General features: G+C 39.2%; 1 protein-coding gene across 3 annotated transcripts in view; it reads left to right on the top strand.

Moving 5' to 3' along the window:
* Positions 1–23,136, top strand: part of ulk4 (unc-51 like kinase 4) — a 99,205-nt gene that overhangs the window by 29,285 nt on the left and 46,784 nt on the right. For all 3 annotated transcript variants that reach the window (XM_085365168.1, XM_085365167.1, XM_085365169.1), the window contains 4 exons: positions 133–216; positions 13,676–13,837; positions 14,478–14,663; positions 17,346–17,473. In XM_085365168.1, coding sequence (XP_085221294.1) covers positions 133–216; positions 13,676–13,837; positions 14,478–14,663; positions 17,346–17,473 — 560 coding nt within the window. The remainder of the gene's footprint in view (positions 1–132; positions 217–13,675; positions 13,838–14,477; positions 14,664–17,345; positions 17,474–23,136) is intronic.

A 23,136-nucleotide genomic window follows, 5' to 3' on the forward strand; every position in this document is an offset into this window, starting at 1 on the left:
CCGCATCTCCTACACTCTGCCTTTCTCTGACTCCCACTCTACTCCTCCACTGCCCCCTCCTCCCTTTACTGTATCCCCTCCATCTCTCTTCTCTCACCCTTTCTCCCTCTCTTTTCTATGCCTCTCTATCAGGAGAAGAAGAGAGGCTCCCCAGAGGGACTGTGGTTCGTTCCCGCTGCCGCCTACACTGGCTTAATGAGGAGCCTGCGGGAAGGGGTGAGTGTCTCTGTGTATGTCTGCATGTGTCTGTTTGTCTGTGCCTGTGTAGCTGTGACTAAGTCTCTCTCACTGTGTGTGTGTGTGTGTGTGTGTGTGTGTGTGCGCGCAAGAGTGTGTGGCAGGGGATCCCTGTGAACTGTAATGATGAGGCAGCTGTGGGGGCCTAAAGCGTTGTTTGCCAGCTGCAAGTCAAGGGCATGCAGAGCAGTCACACACACACACACACACACACACACACACACACACACACACACACACACACACACACACACACACACACACATGTGCGCATTCGCACTCTTACCTGCATCAAACACAACCCTTTACTGCTCAGCAGTCTGACCTCAGCAGCAATTAGGACCCTCCAGACACACATATACAGTAGATGGAGCAGAAACACAAGTAGAAATGTAGATACTTCTTTCCTTTTTGCAATTTTTTCTTTCACTTTTTTCTTTTTCTGTCTTATTTCATCCCTTTTTCTTACTTTGCCAGTTTAAATTACTGTTTTGTTTTGTTTTTAAAGTGAACTTATAAGACTGTAGTTGATTTAACACTAAAATAAAGATTAGAAATGGGCTTGTGCTTTTTGAAGCATGTCTATTAAGAAATTGCTCCCACATCACATAAAGAAATATACAGTGTTTTTCTTTCTAGTATTTTTACACGGTGACCTTTTCCCACGGATTAGGGACACATTTGGTAGACAGTGATATACAGTGAACAGGTAAAAGGAAAGAAGGAGATGGATGGATGTTGTTTTGTCTCTCAGGTGCAGAAAGGGTCTTGCTGTGGTGGCCCACTATAGCAGAATGAATATAGATGAAACCGGTCTGCACAGTTGTCAGCTAGTACCTACTGTTGCTTCATTACCACTGGGAGTGTAGGGGGGTAGATGAACAGAGAAGAGGTGCGTGTGCGTGTGTGTGTGTGTGTGACAGGAGCGAGGAGAGGGGTGTAGGGGAGGAGAGAGAAGGTTGACTTATTTATCATTATTGAGCTAAGAGAGTATGCTGATGGAAACACACACTACTCACACACAGCCTTAGGGACCAGACACTCATCCTAAGACCCAACCTGCCTCACTCTTTTTCCATCTCTCCCTCTCACACTCCATTTTCTCTCTCCTCCCAGTCTCCCTTTCCCTGACGAGCTGTTTTTCCAGTAGAATAATATTTGTCATCACGTTACAGAGCTGTCTATTTGGGCGAACTTTGTCTCATGGGTTTTACAATTATTGGAGAGATAGTGGTCACATTATATGGTTGGATGTTTGAGATACAAATCCTTGTTTGGGCACCTATGGGCAAAATACTTGTTTTGTTGCTTTATTTTCTTTTACTTGTTAAACAGTAAAACTTGATTAACAATTTCAGTGAAGCACTAAAACGTGTTGAATAGGTTGAGAACTGCCATGGGCTTTCTAAGCAATTGACTGAGGAGCTTTAAGTTAACTGATGTTTATAAATCAAGTTAAGGCTATATTAAAACACCTCCATATTATAATTTCCAAAATCTTTAATAAGGTCCTCTTAAGGAAAACTGTGAAAATGAAAAAAATTGCGGTTCATTGTGGTTGCAGTAAGCTTTAGCAGTATTTTTCCACCATGCAGAGATGATGCACCAAAAAAAGTCATTAGGAGGAAACTTTACCAAGTACCCCATCACAAATGTCATGATGAAGAATACAAAGCCACATCTGGTTTAGATGTTGCTTTAACTTCAGGTTGTGCACAGATGAAGTTTCTATCTTAGCTCTTTCTCTACAACTTCTAAAAGTAGGTTTAGAGAAAAAAAATGATGCAGAATTTGACCATGAGATTTAAAGCATCCTCCTTTTTGGGACAGTTAGTGGCATATGAAATATTGAATGGATATAGAAAACAGTTCCACTAAATATCAGAAGTTTTGGCTGCAATTGTACTCCAGTTAGTCACGTAAAGGCCTGGCAAAAACAACACAAATCTGACATGAACTGTTTAAATATAAGCAAACTAGAGATTTCTGAATGACCTTTGCAGTCTGTTTAACTATGGGAAGAGCTTAAGCCTGCCATGTGAACAAAATAAGCTAAAAATTGAAGTGTTTAATGGCTTAGCTGCGAGAAGGTTGATGGAGAGAGAGCTACAACAGGCTATTGAGTAAAGTTGAATTTTGCTTGACAGGGGTGACCTGTTAACCCATGATGAAATAGCCAAAAATAGAGAGTACACGCACCCCATATAAAAGAATGAGCTGCTCCCATGGCATCAGTGTTGTCTTAAATGTCAAAAAATGTGAATTTAGATCTAGACAGATGGTCTCTATTGATTTCTTTAAGGTTTATTGAATCCCTTACCCTAAGGAAAGCAAAGTGAAGACAATATGAGACTAGCTGACAATTCTGTCACATATAAGGCTAGATTTGGTCCAGTTTTTATATAAAAATATTGATCAGTATAGCTAATTCGTTTTTAGATGAAATATTTTTAGTAGCTAAGGCACAGAGCCAATTTGTTGGTTTTGTCAGTAGAGCGATATGGTGGAGGAAATGGGGACTGACAGAAATGAAGAAAGAAGGATCAGTGTAGTGGGGAAGGGGGTGGAGATGGCAGGGAGAAAGAGAGAAAGTTGTAGTTGGACAGGGGGAGTGGATGGCATGGAGTGAAAGGCAGGTTTCCAGGCCAGACTGAGCTACAGGAAATTATTTATGAGTCTGAACAAGATGATGCTTCAACTGCCTAAGATGAAAAGTGTATGTGTGAATATATGTGTGCGTGTGCGCGTGTGTGCAAAAAAAGTGATGTGTGAACAGTATTGCAGTGATAGAAGCCACGGGGCCAAAGGCAGAACTCCCCCTTACACACATGGATCCTTACATACAAACATACATACACACACAGCGGTGGTGGGCCTATTAATGATTTAACACTATCTTCCACAAAGGAGAGGAGACCAGAGGGGGATGTCGTGGGCCCTACCCTTTTGTCTAACATAGGATGACCATTGTATATGCATGAACACACACACACACCTAGCGTTAATGTTAGTAAATGTGTTATATAATAATGGATACTTACTCATCGTATTCTTCAGAATCCTTTTTTAGAATTAATCCCCATTTTTAATGAACAAAAAATGAAGAAAAATAGGCCAACATATGACGGAGTATAACTTAAGTTTATATTATCTTTACTTTTTTTCCCCTTTGTCTAAGAAAAACAATAATGTATAATCGAGCCTTTAACTCTTTTGGGGTAAAAAAAAAAAGGTTTGAAATTTGGCACAGTGATTTAGGGCACTCCTTGCTAGCTTTACAATTAGATGGAAGGTTCCTGCCTGAGTAAAAGGATCCAGATGTATCTACCTGAAATTAAAAGCTTGCAATTAAAAAAAAGTAATGTATTTTTAATGACCAATAGTTCTGCCTTAAGCACAATTAGAAACAAACACAATCTGACTTTACTAACAACATACAGAGATGTACATCTCAGTCTTTGGATGAATACACTGAATAATTACTCAGATCTCAGTCTGGAAAATCGATCCCTCCATTTATCCATGCATCCATCCATTTTCTGCTACTGCTGCTAGTAGCTAGTAGTAGTAGTCGAGTCTACGAGGCGTAGTTTAAGCAGAGAAACCCAGATCTTCGTCTCTCCACCTGGGAACACTTTGAGGTTCCCAGGTCATCCAAGAGATGTTCTCCAGCATGTCCTGGTCTGCTCCAGTGCCTCCTGCTGACAGAACATGTCTGAAATTCTTCATCTCATTTCTTTGGTCAACACTCAGCACTTATAACTACTGAACATAGCTCAACTGATAAATGGACAGCTTTGATTTTACACTTGGGTCTCCCTTCACCATAACAGCCTGGCACAGTGTTGGTACTTAAGAAACTCAACAACCCTCCACTTAGGCTACTCAGTCTCAACTTGGATTGGTCACTCTGACTTGTCTTACTTTGCAAAAAATGAATAATCATCTTTTTCAGTAATTCTGTTGTTGATTTTAACTGTGAGCACATGCTTGCTTCGATATGTAGCATTTCCAGCTTTCTGAATCCTTATTATGCTTCTTCTAAGGCCCTGTCAGGTATGGCTCTTGAGAAGACTAGACTTTCACAAGACACACTGTAAGACTTTTTTTTAAAGTCTCCTTTAACTGGAGGATCTGACTTCAAGTAGCTTTGGGAGAAATCATTAGCATAGAGGTTCTTTTGCTTATCCCAGTCTGGACCAAGAGATTTCTATGTTGTTGCTGGGATGAAGCTCATGTGCCAAGTTGAGATGGTGTCTCACTGAATTGTAAAACTGCCAAGGAAATGTGCATCTTCATGTTTTTTTTTTTTGTTTGTTTTTGTTTTTGTTTTTTTTGGGGGAAGGAAAGGAAACATTTTTGCTTCCTGTTTGACTGAAATCTCATGAAACTCACGATTGAAACTCACCACACCACAGTGGGTCTGATTGGTTTCGCTAATAGTTCTTTACATAATTATTAGGTAAAACATATGTTTGAGTTTTAGCAATGATGTACCGTTGGCTTCATTTGATCAAGTGGAGTTCAGAGCACTACTTCAGTTCATGCAATACTTAATTTTCTTTACAAAACCCCCCCAAAACTTTAATTAAATTAAATTATTTGCATGGTTATATTTATTTATTTATTTTCAAGTTTTGGCAAAATTGGCAGAGATACCCAGCCAGTCAAATTTGGCACAAAGCTGTGAGATGAGAAGTAGTATCTTCAAATTTCCTTTTGTTGACATAAAGGTGAAGAAAATTGTATGATTTGACCATTTGGAGGTGCTGCAACAAGCGTCCCCATAACATGCTTCCATCCAGGCTATTAACCGGATCAAGTTGCCTCAGTGACAGTGGCCTATTGAACCTCTTGCCCCCTCCTCAGTGCTTGCAGCTATATTTAATATGTACCGGTATGTTTTTCTTTTTTTTGTGACATATTGGTTTTCCCACCTAATCGGTCCTTTCCCACGTCTCTATTACTTGTGCATAAATTTTTTCTCCTGTCAGCTATTTTGTCCAAGTCAGCTTATAAGCCTTTGTTCCTCGATGTTTACCCGTTTGTCTACAAGCCTGTGTTTCTCTTTGGGGTGTTAGATGTGTAGTGTGCGAGGTCAGTAGACAATGTCTGCGTTGCTGCCATGGGGGCTTATTCAAAACCAGGTGCACTGGCTTCTAAAGGATTTTAAATGGAAAGAGAAACCACATGAAACGTGAAAAAGTGTGCTTAAACATGCACAAGATTTCAACTCAAGAAAGTGATTTAGTTTTTCTGATCTGCTTGTCTTTGTACTTCAGACTCAGCAGACAGGTGCAAACATGTTTGGATATAAATCTAATCCACTGATCAACATTTAAAGACAGGGTTTTATTGTTCAGTATCACCCCAGCCTTTGAACTCTTTCATTTGAATTTCTTGTTCTTTTTATTTTGCCAGGGGTTCAAAGCACATAAATCTTTCTGTGGAAAAAGGGAGATTTTTTTTAAAGTTTAAACTACTTGCCATAAAGCCAGTTAGTCATATTGATTTCTGATGAAACCGATTGTTTTTATTTTTGGTAATTCTGAGTTTAAACCTTACAAACTTAAATTCTTATGCTTTGCGTTCCTGTTGCTTGTGTTAGATCTGGCCAATGCACTCCTGGAAAGCTGAATTAATCATCTTAACATTTTGTTTCTTTTATTTTTACAGTTATTATACTGCTATTATACTACAGATCAAAAGAAAACCTTTGGTCTAGCTTTGTAAGTTTTACCCGAGATCATGAATCTATTTTCCCAATAAACTCTGTAACCTCTTCTAAGGTCAGAATCAATTGTATTTTAATCTGTCAATGATTTGGAATTTGTGAAATGTTTTATTCATTTTTGTGCATTTTTACTTTTGGGGGGACAGGACAGTACAGTAGACAAGAAAGGGGGAGAGAAAGTAGGGGGAATGACACACAGGAAATAGCCTGGGGCAGACTTGAACCTGGGCCTCAGCAGGTGAGCCTTATGCCCTCTGGCATGTGGTTCACCTGTTCAACCAGTAAGCTACACTTTTTAATTTAACAATAACTAACAATAACTTAAGCAATAGCCGATAATGCTAGAAATATAATTAATATTAGTACATGTTTTGGAATTCAAAGCCCTGTATCTCTGATTTAGTCCAACACAGCAAAAGAGGATACCAGAATATACCAAACACATCCCTGGTGTCTGTAAACTAGAACAAGCAAAGAGCATTGTCTTGTCTTGTCAGCTGAGGTCATGAAGTGAAATTGCAGTGCTGTCATTCCAATTACCAGTATAATGACTCTGGCAGTTGCAACTTGATTCTGAATTTTAATAGCTCATAGAATTATTGATAGAATGAGGCTTAGTATACCACATTTTCCCAACCTAATTATTTCATCAGTTCTTTAACTCAGAACCAAGAAGTTGACATTTTTCTTTTTGAGTGAAATACTATGGCACACACTAAATTGTAACATATGCCTTTAGTAGTCTACCTATAATTGCATCTGTGGTCTCATGTGTTAGAGCATGGCTAATAGTTGATCCCCAGCCCCTCCACATGCCAAACTGTTGTTGGGCAAGATGTCAAGGTGGGGGCTAAATCTATCTTGAGTGCTGCTGTGTGTCCAATGGTGATGCAAGTCATAGTTTGTTACTGACAGACAGTGTTGGGAAGGTTACTTTTAAAATGTATTCCATTACAGAATACAGAATACATGCCCCAAAATGTATTCTGTAACGTATTCCGTTACGTTACTCAATGACAGTAACGTATTCTGAATACTTTGGATTACTTAATATATTATCATGCTTTTTACAACAACGTGAATGTACTATTGCCGTGTGATTTATTACTATTACTGAAGGTCCGCGACTCCGAACTGTAGTAAAGGGACCTCTGACTAATACGGCGGGGTCCCTATCGGCTCGTAGCCGAAAACTAGCTTTACTTTGTTGTGTGGGTCAACTTTACTTGCGAGAGACAGAGAGAGGCGTTGAAAGACTGCTCCAACGGAACTTATTGTTTTCGGAGGAAAACACGAACACGGTGTACAGTCGAGTCTTAATAGCTTGGCTGCAGTGGTTATTATTATATTTACATGCTTCCAGCTCCCGTTTTTCCTCGATGACAACTCCTACCTTTCCACTCCCCTTTTTCTCCCTCCTCGCTCACAGACACATAATGTGTATGGCAGTCCATTCTCCCTGCAACACGGACTACACTGCCCATGATGCTACATTCTTCAGAGCTATGCTTGTAGCATTCTGCCTGTTAGCTTAGCACAACAACAACAACAACAACAATGAAAAGGTGCTCTCTCACCCAGGAAACACACAGTCGCAGAGAGAGAGAGAGAGCGTCGCCCTGTAACCATGGCAACCGTAGCGCTGCCGCCTGGAACAACAGAACGTAGCTGTCAAACAAAACCCAAACAGTCCTGACCCGCGACAAAATGAAACAGGAAAGTACCGCAGTGTAATCCATTTATTTCAACAAAGTAACTGTATTCTGAATACCACCTTTTTAAACGGTAACTGTAACGGAATACAGTTACTCATATTTTGTATTTTAAATACGTAACGGCGGTACATGTATTCCGTTACTCCCCAACACTGCTGACAGAATATATCTGAGGTTACGTTTACAAATATGGATTAGCTTTACCTCTCTGTCTTGGAGCTACATATACAGTTGATGTTCTTTGAACAGCAGTTACCGCTGGAAGAATAAAGCAGTTAATCTGCTCCTCCTAGTGCTTGTAAAGACTGCAGTTGAAGTCATAACTCTCTGAGACTTCAGTCAGTTTCTAAAAACCTTGTTGTGTTGCATGTGCCGTACATATATTTTCAGTATATACCTAAAAAAAAAAATACTAAAGGATTGAACTTCACCGTGTAAATCGTAATAGTATTATTCATATCAGATAGTATTTAAGAAAATTGCTCACAAAACATTTTGTATCTTGGACATCAATACAAGCAGGCTTGATTGCATCTAAGCACAGTTTCTACAAATGCTGAGCTACTGTCTATTTGTAACTTCCAAATTCTCACCTTACTCTGCTGATCATTTATAAGTGTTACAATATTTGGCATCGCAAAATGCCTTAAGGGATTTTTTTCCCATTATTTTGTTTTTCTTTTAGGAGGCGTGATGCAAAAGTCATTTTAAATGGAGGGTGACGCCTCCTTTATATCTTCTGCTTGCCTCATGAAACTAAGTGGTGATGGGATGGTGATAAGTGGTGATATAGTTCCAGATTTTAAAATACATTAGGCTCGGCCATAGGTATAGCTCTGGTATATAGTTCTTACTCTACATTTGAAAAACAAATCCCTAGTATATCTTTTATTGTCTCACAAGTGGCAGTAGTAGCATTAAGGAGGGTGGATTACCTTGAAGAGTGCACAGTAAATTAACCCCCCACCAATATGCTGTCTGATCTTTGTGGAAGTCACAATTACAAAAGCAGTGTGATTACTCATTTAACATACAAAGCACTGTACTCCTCATGTCTTCACTGAACACATTGAGCTATTACTAACAGTACAGGCCTGAAAGGGGAAAATTAACTTTAGTCGGTGGTAGAACCTCCTTTAGCAGCAACAACCTCAATCAGACACTTCCTGTAGATATTTCCACAACAATGAGGAGGATCTTGGGGCCATTCCCATTACGGCCTGTCTTAGCTGAACAACCTTCATGTGCAGAAGATGTCAGTCAGTTAAAATCAGGGTACTGACTTTAGGTTAATGTCTAGTTGCATCATTTTGTTCTCACAATGCTCCATCCACCATGGTTCACAGTTGGGATGATATTTTGGTGATGGTGTGCGTCTCCTTCTTTTTTTCTTCTCCATACATGATGTTATACATTTTTGTCTCAGAGTATCAGCCTAGAGGTGTTTGGAAAAAAATGGAAAGCAGTGATTTGACAAACACTAGTTACTTTTGTGACTTTTTCTTATTTAAAACAATTTATTTATTTATTTATTTTGTTATAGGAGTTGGTGATATAGTCTTCTGATCTCATTTACCTAATTGAAACACCCAACTCTAAATAGCTTCTGGAGAAATTGTTTACAGAGTGGTTCATATTCCAGCCTGACCATCTTATGACTCCATATGTTCAAAGACATGACAAGTAAAAGTGTGTTTCTTTAGTTTAGTCTTGTTAATGCTTGTTAACCCTTCAAGCTCTTTTCTGAACAGTTTCCATCATATTACGGGCCTCTTTATACAGTGGGGCAAAAAAGTATTTAGTCAGCCACCGATTGTGCAAGTTCCCCCACCTAAAATGATGACAGAGGTTAGTAATTTGCACCAGAGGTACACTTCAACTGTGAGAGACAGAATGTGAAAAAAAAATCCATGAATTCACATGGTAGGATTTGTAAAGAATTTATTCGTAAATCAGGGTGGAAAATAAGTATTTGGTCAATAACAAAAATACAACTCAATACTTTGTAACATAACCTTTGTTGGCAATAACAGAGGTCAAACGTTTACTATAGGTCTTTACCAGGTTTGCACACACAGTAGCTGGTATTTTGGCCCATTCCTCCATGCAGATCTTCTCGAGAGCAGTGATGTTTTGGGGCTGTCGCCGAGCAACACGGACTTTCAACTCCCGCCACAGATTTTCTATGGGGTTGAGGTCTGGAGACTGGCTAGGCCACTCCAGGACTTTCAAATGCTTCTTACGGAGCCACTCCTTTGTTGCCCGGGCGGTGTGTTTTGGATCATTGTCATGTTGGAAGACCCAGCCTCGTTTCATCTTCAAAGTTCTCACTGATGGAAGGAGGTTTTGGCTCAAAATCTCACGATACATGGCCCCATTCATTCTGTCCTTAACACGGATCAGTCGTCCTGTCCCCTTGGCAGAAAAACAGCCCCATAGCATGATGTTTCCACCCCCATGCTTCACAGTAGGTATGGTGTTCTTGGGATGCAACTCAGTATTCTTCGTCCTCCAAACACGACGAGTTGAGTTTATACCAAAAAGTTCTACTTTGGTTTCATCTGACCACATGACATTCTCCCAATCCTCTGCTGTATCATCCATGTGCTCTCTGGCAAACTTCAGACGGGCCTGGACATGCACTGGCTTCAGCAGCGGAACACGTCTGGCACTGCGGGATTTGATTCCCTGCCGTTGTAGTGTGTTACTGATGTTGACCTTTGTTACTTTGGTCCCAGCTCTCTGCAGGTCATTCACCAGGTCCCCCCGTGTGGTTCTGGGATCTTTGCTCACCGTTCTCATGATCATTTTGACCCCACGGGATGAGATCTTGCGTGGAGTCCCAGATCGAGGGAGATTATCAGTGGTCTTGTATGTCTTCCATTTTCTGATGATTGCTCCCAAAGTTGATTTTTTTCACACCAAGCTGCTTGCCTATTGTAGATTCACTCTTCCCAGTCTGGTGCAGGTCTACAATACTTTTCCTGGTGTCCTTCGAAAGCTCTTTGGTCTTGGCCATGGTGGAGTTTGGAGTCTGACTGTTTGAGGCTGTGGACAGGTGTCTTTTATACAGATGATGAGTTCAAACAGGTGCCATTCATACAGGTAACGAGTGGGGGACAGAAAAGCTTCTTACAGAAGACATTACAGGTCTGTGAGAGCCAGAGATTTTCGTTGTTTGAGGTGACCAAATACTTATTTTCCACCCTGATTTACAAATAAATTCTTTACAAACTCGTCGTGTTTGGAGGACGAAGAATACTGAGTTGCATCCCAAGAACACCATACCTACTGTGAAGCATGGGGGTGGAAACATCATGCTATGGGGCTGTTTTTCTGCCAAGGGGACAGGACGACTGATCCGTGTTAAGGACAGAATGAATGGGGCCATGTATCGTGAGATTTTGAGCCAAAACCTCCTTCCATCAGTGAGAACTTTGAAGATGAAACGAGGCTGGGTCTTCCAACATGACAATGATCCAAAACACACCGCCCGGGCAACAAAGGAGTGGCTCCGTAAGAAGCATTTGAAAGTCCTGGAGTGGCCTAGCCAGTCTCCAGACCTCAACCCCATAGAAAATCTGTGGCGGGAGTTGAAAGTCCGTGTTGCTCGGCGACAGCCCCAAAACATCACTGCTCTCGAGAAGATCTGCATGGAGGAATGGGCCAAAATACCAGCTACTGTGTGTGCAAACCTGGTAAAGACCTATAGTAAACGTTTGACCTCTGTTATTGCCAACAAAGGTTATGTTACAAAGTATTGAGTTGTATTTTTGTTATTGACCAAATACTTATTTTCCACCCTGATTTACGAATAAATTCTTTACAAATCCTACTATGTGGATTCATGGATTTTTTTTTCACATTCTGTCTCTCACAGTTGAAGTGTACCTCTGGTGCAAATTACTGACCTCTGTCATCATTTTAGGTGGGGGAACTTGCACAATCGGTGGCTGACTAAATACTTTTTTGCCCCACTGTAGAACAAAATGAGCAAAAATATTTTTATTGGTCATATACCCAGATTATTGTAAAAAAAATTGTAAAAATGTTACTTACTAATTTATTTGAGCTTACCTTTCTGGGAATGTAAAGTCTAACTAGAGCTATAAGGATAATATAATGAGAGTACTTATACTGGGAGACATTATAGTGCGAATGACTTACTCTTTTCTCTTTCTGCTGTATTTCTCTCTGCATCATAATGATGGAATTTCTTGCATTAGCAACTTGTTTCTTACCACATATAAGGATATCTCTCTCACTCTATCTCTCTCACTCTTTGTCTTTAACACCCCTCCTCTTCTCTGTGTAGTTCTTGGCAGGGCTACAGTCTATTAAACACACAAACAGTGGGTGCTCCCCCGTGGGCTCATTAGTGAGCTGGCCCACACGGCCTGGGGAATGCTGGAACAGACCATTCTACTGGTTCCCGGAGGGGTGCCAGAGGATTCATTATGTCGTTGTTCAACATAGTCTCTTGGTGGTGAATAGTGCAATGTGATGTTCTATATTGGATTAATAGGTCATCTATTTAAGATATTAGTCTTGATTTTGTTTCCATATACTTGTTGTATGTTGTATGTGATGTATGACATGAAATAACCAAGGCTTGTAGCCTGATCACAGATGCTTTCTTCAATGTCACAGGTAAATGTGTCCACGAGACAGCAAACTTTTTAACACCTAAAATTACATTTTGCCATTTTGTGATGAACAGAAGCCAAATGATTTATCCTTTTTTTCAAGAGAGGATTAATACAAAATGTTGTTATTGTATTTTGGGACCAAAGGATATTCTTTGACACAGTCAGAGCACATTATGTAAAAACTTGCTTCAACTTAGGTCTAATGTGAACATAATTTCAAACTGACATGATATGAGTTCAGTTGTTTTTGAGGGAAAAAAATATTTTTTGTATCCAGTATCACTGTTATTGTTTCGACTTTGTCTTAAGTATCGCATTATTTATACTTACTTTATAAACAAAAGTGTTGACTTTGTGAACTGTACAACAGCTTTTAAGTATAAACTGATGTGTTTTTCAGAATTAACATAATACATTTCCAGAGTGAAATAAATGTTTCAGCTGTTCATATGAGCCTTTACCACAAAATATTATTAGCTGTTTTTGTATGAATAGGCTCTATCGTATCCCATATCTAGGGAGATTGCGTGTAAATGATGTAACACAGTGAAACACAATAATAACTTGACAGAGGCAATCACTTCTGTTCTACTTCCTGGCTTTCTCCACAATGACATTCCTGGAAAACAAATTTCCTCAGCGACAGACATTTCATTAGCCCATTGTCTGAACACTGACAACTATTCTCTACTGAAGCAAAGGTGTGTGGGCACATACAGTATACACATCGAATATGCACACAAACACGTTAATACACAAGTTCACTCATACATACGCACAACTTCGGTCTCCGTTTTGTACTGAGATGTCACTGAGAGCTAATCTAATTGTCAGTTTGTGATTTTATTACTTTTTTTGTACATCGTGGCCACATTTTTCAGTAATCGGGTTTTGGGTGTTGAATTTAACAATCAACCAGAAAATGCTGAACCCTTATCATTATAATATACTCTGCTATTAAGATGCACACCAGTATGAAAGCTTAGCTTTACACATGTGTGACCTTCACCAGTTGATTGTGCTGGCACACAAATTGCTTCTAGCACAGGCAGTAGTAAAACAACAACTTTTTCTTTCTGTATTGTCTCTGTTTATGTTTCTAAGTGTTTCTGCTTGGTATTCTTTGTCTTTGCTGAAGGACAACTGTTGAGGTTTTTGTCACTAGCCTGTTATTATAAGTGTAGTTGGTAGTGTAGTCAGTGCCACCTTAATTTGATCATTTTACTATATGCTACATACTTAAATTATACATTACCTCGTCTAGTCCCAGTGCGGTTAGCTGATCTCTATGTCAGAGCTGATATACATGATTTAGAAATACATTTATGTTTGTCTTTCAGGATGACACTACAGTTCATCATATGGCAGCAAAAGCAATAGAGAACATATCAACAGTGCTGTCTGGTCCCTCCCATCACCTGGTCACCACAGAGATAGGCGCCGCCCTGTGGTACCTGTTCACTCACTCCACTGTGGAGGCTGTCAGAGTCACTGCTATTTCTGTAAGCTCACATATATAAAGATATATCATAGATGTACAGCTAACTTTGTAAGAGCTATAAAGATATAGTAAAAAAGTGATTAATACTAGTTGACTTTGAATAATTCAAGCTGATTTCACAAACTTATTTGCACCAGCTGTATATATTACACAAAGTTAAAGCAGCCAAATGTGCTTGACTGACTGAATTTCTTGTATTGCTGTTATAGTCTGCTAAAAAATAATTAATTCTGATGCGATTCTCCTAGTGAACCACAAGTAATGAATATCAACTACTTTATTATGATGCGTCACAAACCACATACTTTCTGAAACTATACCAACTTTCTCTACCCACTTTATTATGATGGACTGTGTATTAATTCAGGCCATGTTAAGCATTAGATATCCCACATCACCCACTGTCAGGCTTTGAACCATATTAATGTTTTTCTTAATGACACAGTCATTTGTTATTCCATAATATGTATCACTGGACACTTGTTCCTTCACTAATGGCAAGGAATTTCAGTGCTATGTTACAGAGGAGCGTACATTATCTCTCGGTGTGTGTGTGTGTGTGTGTGTGTGTGTGTGTGTGTGTGTGTGTGTGTGTGTGTGTGTGTGTGTGTGTGTGTGTGTATCTTTTTCTGTTTTTCCAGTCTCTTTCTAGGCTTACCCGGGTGGTCCCAGCAATCTTCCTATCAGTAATTGACACCTGTGGTCCAGCAGCCATCTTGGAGGGCATAGGGGGTGCAGGAGCCCGGGTCCAGCAGCACCTGCTCACTGCTGTGGCCGCTGCCTTGCTCACCTCATGCACTCAAACACACCGTGTAACCCAGAACAGGGTATGTGTATCACTTGTGTAACACGTCCGGCTACACGTACAAACCACAGCATTAGGTACACTGGTTAACGGCTTCTTAACACAAATATTTAATTTGATAGTCACATGGCAACACGTCTGTACAGTTAGGCATGTAAACCTATAAAAATATGAACAGCACGGTGAAGGTCCTGGGTTCATCTCCAACATCTGGATGGGGCCTTTCTGTGTGGAATTTTCATGTTTTCCCTGGGTGAATGATTTGCAAATCTCATAAAGTTGTATTTTATTGAGAATAAAACAAAGAAGACTTATTAACTGTTTAATCTGAGAACACACCACACCACAGAACAGTTTGCCTCAGTCCATTTTAAATGAGCTTTGGCTCACAGAAGGTGGTGGATCATGTTCACTGCTTCTTTGCATGACAGAGCTTTAACCTGCACTTGTTGATGACACAGTGAACTGTGGTTCTGGAAGTGTTCCTGAGACCATGCAGTTATTTCCATGAGAGAGAACTGTATTGGGCATGAAGAGCACCATCCAATATTGATTTTCAGCCTTGTCTCTTAGACATAGAGATTTTTTCCAATTCTCAGAAGCCTTTGATGATATTATGTACTGGAGTTGATGAGCTAATCACAATATTTGGAATTGTACAACTTGTGGAACATTTTCAGAATAATTTTCCACAATTTGTAGATCCAGTGTTTTGAGTAGAGTAAAGTAGGAATTTGGCGTAAACAATGTGAAAGAATGTTTTTTGGTGTAATGGTGTAGAGCGTATTTTCTTGGCTCACTATATAAACTCTATATAAATCAGTGCCACAAACAATGAAAGCATTTCTGAATGTAAGAATGTGTCTAACCTATTATTAGCGAGGTGTACCTAATAAAGTATTGGGTGAGTGTATATTTTAATGTATAGCAACAAAAAAAGTGTGTCTCAGAAACCTAGACACAAACAACCATTGTGGTAAAATTGCTAGAGCATTATTTGACAGATGATTTGGTGGTAACATCACTACAAGGAAAGCGTTGATTTTTAGTTCATGTGAGGAATGTCTCTAATTAGAGAGTTTTACACAGTGGCTGAGGGATACAAACACTCCTGGATAACTACACAACAACACCAAGAACAAACGAAACTGGACTTCTCAGATTCCTAACGTCTTCACGCTGTTTTTACCACTCTCTTTCTCTCTTCCACACAGTTCATGAACTGATGCTGAACTGTTCATGAACTAATTTGTCAGGAATTGCTTATTTAATTTTTCATAAGACAGTCCATCAAGTGTGTATGTGATGTGCTAATCTTGGTAAGGCAGAGGAGCTGAAATTGATTTGAACGTTTTAACTTGAAGTCTAGCATTGGTAATTGACTCTGAACTGAATTTATTTGCATTGAGTATTTCCAATTTAACACCAGAATACAAACTTAGTACTTCAGCTCTGCTCTAATTATACAATGATATGCATTCACCCTCCAATCCCCTCCCCCCCACACTTTCCCTTGGCACAAGGACAGACAGACCAAGAGTTTGTTTACACAGAACTCTGTTAGTGTGTGTGTGTGTATGTGTACATGCATGTGAGTGAGTGACTGTGTGTGTGTGTGTGTACACTCAAGCAGAAGCGTTAATTTGTTGAGTGTGTCAGTATCTAGGCTAATTGGCTGAATGAACATGCTGTAGCCTTCTACTTCAGCAAAGCATTATGGGTAGTGGGGTGGGACTTATCAGCAAGGCACACACTACTGGGCTTTTGAAATTAATTAACTTAGTGTGTAACTCCATAAACACACATGTATACACATGCTTTCTCATTGCTGAGACACACACACACACACACATTCAGTGGTGCTGGTGATTATGATAATGGTAATGAAGGGTGGTCAGTCAAAATGTTTTCCAACCAGTTACTGCTGCTGAGTGAATAGTTGTTGTAGCTGTAGGCATGCGAGTTTGTGTATGTGTGTCTAGTCTGGGCTGATTAATTTTTAGCTTGTTATACGTACATTTTCGGAAAAAAAAATTTAAGAAATGAACATGTTATTAGTTTGGATATTTTTCTCTTTTCTGTTGATTTCTGTTTCTTGTGATAAGGTGATATTAGGACAGCAAAGTACTTTTTTCTCTTTAAACTTTAAATTTACCAGAGTACTTATTATGTTACCAAATTAACATTTTCAATTTCAATTTGTTCTTAGCAATATTAAAATCTGTAAACTTTTTGACTATATATGATTTTGTCTTAATTACAAAGCTTAGTTTTGTTTTGGTTTGAGGGGGTTTTGGCAGCAGCAGAATAATTAGCAGTTGCACACCACCAAAAACACCTGTCAACTTGAAGTATTGGTTTTACAGTGAGTCTGTTTGTGTGTGGCAGAATGTGGTCCTTTTGACATCTTCTGTAGTAACACAGTACTTTGTCTGCTGTTAATTTGTCTCTGTGTGTGTAGCTTCAGAATGAGCATTAATTGAAGTAAAAAAAACCAGACAAAAATTGTTGCGTTCAGCTTTTTTTTGTTTCTTTACATCTTACAGAGCATCTGATCTTTTTTGGAAACCTGGTTGCAATTCATAGAATAGTAGATGTGTCCAGGACCACATTTTCCCATAATCCTACACAAACACACAATACTAGCTATGTTGCCAGAGGATGTAATCTGTTTGAGGAATAATTTTAATTTCCTTGCTTTTAGGATTTGGTTTTGAAAGTGCTGCGTTGTCTAGAGAGTCCGTCTACGATAACAAGAGCCAAAGCATTACTACTGCTTCTTCTGCTCATACAAGACAACAGACACACACTGCTTTACTGCTGTCAAAACAGGTAAATAAACATACAGTACACATCCACATGCCAACAGTGTACACACATACCAACAATATGTACTCGTGTAAAAACAGGTAATCATAATATACATATTGTTTTATCTGACCATGTGAGCAACCACTACAAAGTATGATGTGTGTGGTTGAATCTCATGAGTCAGGTCTTTATAAACAGCTCTATGAGCCACATTGCTAGATGAAACAATTAGAAAGTAATGTGTGTGACCTTCCCAGTAGTAGCTTTGAAAAAGACGTTAACTAGATGCAATCATGGTGCAATTTTGAATAATAATTCAGTTTTGTCAATTAAAGAATGATTGTTTATAATGAATTGTATTGCAACACACTAATAACACATTAATCTTGTTTCGGGTAGTGAGATTGCTTTCTTAACTTACCACATTTCACTGTGCACCCTGCAACTGTCTAACTGTACTGAGATTCAGACCAGTGAAACTCATACTTAACTCCTCTCAGTCTGTCAGACCACTGGCTAATTAGTTTCTCTGGAATGTAGTTGCCAGTGTTCACACATAGGCTGAGCTGTCAGAGAACAAACAAGTAGCATTTGTGAAATCCATTTCAGGGTGGGATTGCCCTTTAATTATTTAGCTGTAGCTTTCAGTATGAGAGTGTGTTCTCATACCGATCCTCACCACAGCTAAAACGAAATTCCCTTTTCAGTATACTTTGTGGGTTGGCAAATACAAGATTGTGTTTTGGTTTTGCAATGTAATAATGTTCACTTGGAAGAAACTATTGTATGTACAACAGTTAGCTTAACACCTATTTAAGTAGATAGACTATGTATTACTCCAGCCAAGTTGGTTCCAATGTTATAACAGCTGGCTGACTGCACAGGAAGCAAAATGGTACATGCCACAGAATTTGTTTCAGTTTTAGAGCATTTCATGTTTTCTAGGCAATAAACTCAATTCAAGGTCCACAAAAAACTTTCTTTTTTTTTTTTTTTGCATCTTCAAGAGACTTCAGACCACATAATAAGTTTCAGGCTGACTGACAGATGTGATAGACCCCTCCTAAATATATTGCCCTTCACCAGCAGATCATATCATGAATACATTTACATCATACATTTTCTAAATGCTCGATTTGTGTTTGCCTAAAAAGAAAAGATGGATTCAGTGTGGTGGGCCAGAGGTTTGTTTCACAAAAATGCCTAACCAGTCATTGTTAACTCCCCTGGTGTTGTCTTCATTTTACCTTTCTCCTCCACTCCACCTCTCTCCAGATGTGCTGAAACTGCCAGCGAAATGCAGTATAGACTATCATAAGCACATTAAGTGCACATAAATCAGGCAAGTTTGCTAATATATTCTGTTTTTCCTCCTTTGGTTGCTGTAGAGCAGGGGTGTCAAACTCAAATACACAGTGGGCCAAAATTCAAAACTGGATCAAAGTCGCGGGCTAACGTTAATATTTATTGAAATATATTTATTCCTCCAGATATAAGAATGAATCTTTTCTTATGGACTCAAACACGTTTTGCTGAAAAACTGAATATGGAACAAGCAAAGCTTAATACTAAACAATATATATATTAGCTGTATAATACCAGTAGGCCAGCTCTAATAGTAATTTGGTATGGCTTCGCGGGCCAAATGTAATTGGGCCAGAGTTTGACACCTATGCTGTAGAGGGAAAAAGTGCATGTAATACTTAACTATTACTCAACTCATTAAACCCATGGAAACTTTAAGTCAACAACTCTTACCATTCATGCATGTATTCATGTATCCGTTCATTCATCTGTGTAAGATTTCCTTTATGTAGCACAGAAACTGTGGGAATTAGATTACAAATGTATTTACCCTGCACCTCAAATTTATGATGCTTTATGCTATTGGAACTGTAAATTGATTATTAACTGATCATCTTGTGTTTATCAACACACTGTGCAATGCTATGAATGTGAATAGCTCATTTAATTACATGCATGGTCATTATATATATGGTTGCTAGAAAAACATTTTGGAAGGATTTAGAATTATTAAGATATCTATACTGAATAATCATGCAGTGTGGTCTGCCCTATAATTTAGTACATTCCAGCGCAATCTGCCTAGACTAAAAACCCACACCCAGTTATACTTAATATCCTCCTCAATTAAGTGTATTGAATAATCTCCATGTAAGCTGGAAAGTACCCTTGGTACTTTAGAAAAAATGTGTGTTTAGTAAAATTAAATGTATTTGTTCATTAGTGAAAGCAACTAATTTCAAATATTTCCTCTAGGTGCTTTTGAGTTTTCCACAACAATTGGTTTGAGATATTTCTGGGTTGTATAGATTGCACAGCCCATTTTAGGTTATGCCACAGCAGGCTATGATGCCCACGTGGCCATTAATGATTAATTTTCTTTTCCCATTAAGGTATGGATTTCCTTTTTATGCTCTGTGGTCTTTTACTTGTTGCTTCACCTAACCCCTCCTAACCAGTACATGATGGACTGCTGCCCTGACCTGCTCCTGTAAGCTTTTTGGTACAATTTTCAGCATATTGTTCCCTCAGTGATTGCAAAGTGCCCAGGCCAATCCACAATGCTGCTCCCATCATGCTTCACAGCTGTAGTTTTTCTCTGCAGTGTTGTTCTTCCTCTGATCTAATAATGAAAAACAGATGAGGCTTGTTTGTCTTATTGTAGACTCAGGAACACTCAGATTTTTAGTAGTGCTTTTGCATCCTCTTTCAGCTTTGTACATCTGTATAGTTCTTCTGAGGTCCTGTAAAAATTGCCCACACCAACCATTTGTTATTGAAAAGAGTAGACTTTGCAAGTTATTCATATGTATGCCTATTTATATGGAGGAGCACCTCTTTGCTTCCTATTTCATCAATTTATTCAAACATCTGAAATCTGTGTTTGTCTGTGGTTTTGATTTGACTGAAGGTCGGACCGTATTTTGTGAGTAATAAATACAGAAAAAATAAGCATATTATTAAATATTTAATGTAGTTTTGTTATTTTACCCTGTTACACAAATAAAGCTGAAAATAGTGTGTTATACTACACTCATATACAGGGAGTGCAGAATTATTAGGCAAGTTGTATTTTTGACGAATAATGTTATTATTGAACAACAACCATGTTCTCAATGAACCCAAAAAACTCATTAATATCAAAGCTGAATGTTTTTGGAAGTAGTTTTTAGTTTGTTTTTAGTTTTAGCTATTTTAGGGGGATATCTGTGTGTGCAGGTGACTATTACTGTGCATAATTATTAGGCAACTTAACAAAAAACAAATATATACCCATTTCAATTACCGTATTTATTTTTACCAGTGAAACCAATATAACATCTCCACATTCACAAATATACATTTCTGACATTCAAAAACAAAACAAAAACAAATCAGCGACCAATATAGCCACCTTTCTTTGCAAGGACACTCAAAAGCCTGCCATCCATGGATTCTGTCAGTGTTTTGATCTGTTCACCATCAACATTGCGTGCAGCAGCAACCACAGCCTCCCAGACACTGTTCAGAGAGGTGTACTGTTTTCCCTCCTTGTAAATCTCACATTTGATGATGGACCACAGGTTCTCAATGGGGTTCAGATCAGGTGAACAAGGAGGCCATGTCATTAGTTTTTCTTCTTTTATACCCTTTCTTGCCAGCCATGCTGTGGAGTACTTGGACGCGTGTGATGGAGCATTGTCCTGCATGAAAATCATGTTTTTCTTGAAGGATGCAGACTTCTTCCTGTACCACTGCTTGAAGAAGGTGTCTTCCAGTAACTGGCAGTAGGACTGGGAGTTGAGCTTGACTCCATCCTCAACCCGAAAAGGCCCCACAAGCTCATCTTTGATGATACCAGCCCAAACCAGTACTCCACCTCCACCTTGCTGGCGTCTGAGTCGGACTGGAGCTCTCTGCCCTTTACCAATCCAGCCACAGGCCTAATCCATCTGGCCCATCAAGACTCACTCTCATTTCATCAGTCCATAAAACCTTAGAAAAACCAGTCTTGAGATATTTCTTGGCCCAGTCTTGACGTTTCAGCTTGTGTGTCTTGTTCAGTGGTGGTCGTCTTTCAGCCTTTCTTACCTTGGCCATGTCTCTGAGTATTGCACACCTTGTGCTTTTGGGCACTCCAGTGATGTTGCAGCTCTGAAATATGGCCAAACTGGTGGCAAGTGGCATCTTGGCAGCTGCACACTTGACTTTTCTCAGTTCATGGGCAGTTATTTTGCGCCTTGGTTTTTCCACACGCTTCTTGCGACCCTGTTGACTATTTTGAATGAAACGCTTGATTGTTCGATGATCACGCTTCAGAAGCTTTGCAATTTTGAGACTGCTGCATCCCTCTGCAAGATATCTCACTATTTTTGACTTTTCTGAGCCTGTCAAGTCCTTCTTTTGACCCATTTTGCCAAAGGAAAGGAAGTTGCCTAATAATTATGCACACCTGATATAGGGTGTTGATGTCATTAGACCACACCCCTTCTCATTACAGAGATGCACATCACCTAATATGCTTAATTGGTGGTAGGCTTTCGAGCCTATACAGCTTGGAGTAAGACAACATGCATGAAGAGGATGATGTGGACAAAATACTCATTTGCCTAATAATTCTGCACTCCCTGTATACATCAATGATTTGGTTTTTGATCCAAACTTTGGCTATAATTGACATAGTTTGTGCAAGAAAAGATGAGAGGAATAAAAGTTTTGGAATTGGATCTGGTATAGTGTGAAGAAATCCTGGAAAGCAAAACATAAAATTTCCCTCAGGGTGGAAAATAAAGCAGCATTTCCTTCTAAAATGCTGCTTTAAATATGTTGTTTTCAATTTTTAAATTGGCAGTGGCATGAATCTCTTTCAATGCATTTTTTATTTGCTTTTAGGCCCAAATGTTCCAGCACATTGGATTCTGCTATATTAATTGCCTTAACACAGTAGCAACTGAAGTATAAACATCTATATACTTGAGGATATAGTCGGTGTTCTCTGGAAATAATCAGTAACAGAAAGTGTAAATGAAGAACCATGATTACTTAGGATCGTTTCTGTTTGACCATTCACTCTGACATAAACACAGGGCCAGAACATCAATTGCAACCCTGAACACAGCTTACAATGACTGTTAAGGAAGTTAATGTGATTTTTTTACCTCTTGCTTTCTCTTCATGTTTTCCCTCTGCCTGTTTCTTTTCTCTCCCTTCCAGTGTCCCCACACACACATACATTCTTTATTTCTTTCCTCGCACTTGCTCTCCCTCTCTTAGCTGAGTTAGAGCTGTCAGAGTTGACCTGTCTGTCTCTCTCCCACTGAGCACTCTGCATGATTCAACCGTATACAGAGACACACATCTTTTCCCCAGTCCTATTCTTTCCCAGGCACGTTGTGTTTAATTAGCTTCTCAGTAGCATGAAAATTGCTTCTGTTTTTGTTTTGTTTTTTTGGTCTCTGAGATAAAATTGCATGGGTCTTATTGAGAAAGTGTCAAGATTGTCATTGAGAGTGGAAAGTGATGGCTTTCAGCAGTGGAGAGGCATATGTACACAAAGCTGGGTCAGTGGTGTGTGTGTGTGCTTTGTGAGTCTCCCACAGCGACTAACAGTGAGGCGGCAGGTTTGTGTCTCTTTATGAAGCAATCTGGAAAATGGCTGCAAGAAAAGGTTGCAAGTTGGT

The sequence above is a fragment of the Diplotaxodon limnothrissa genome, linkage group LG11, assembly GCF_057381915.1.
Source record: "Diplotaxodon limnothrissa isolate DT_005_m linkage group LG11, D_limnothrissa_male_GT1.1, whole genome shotgun sequence".
Taxonomy (NCBI): domain Eukaryota; kingdom Metazoa; phylum Chordata; class Actinopteri; order Cichliformes; family Cichlidae; genus Diplotaxodon; species Diplotaxodon limnothrissa.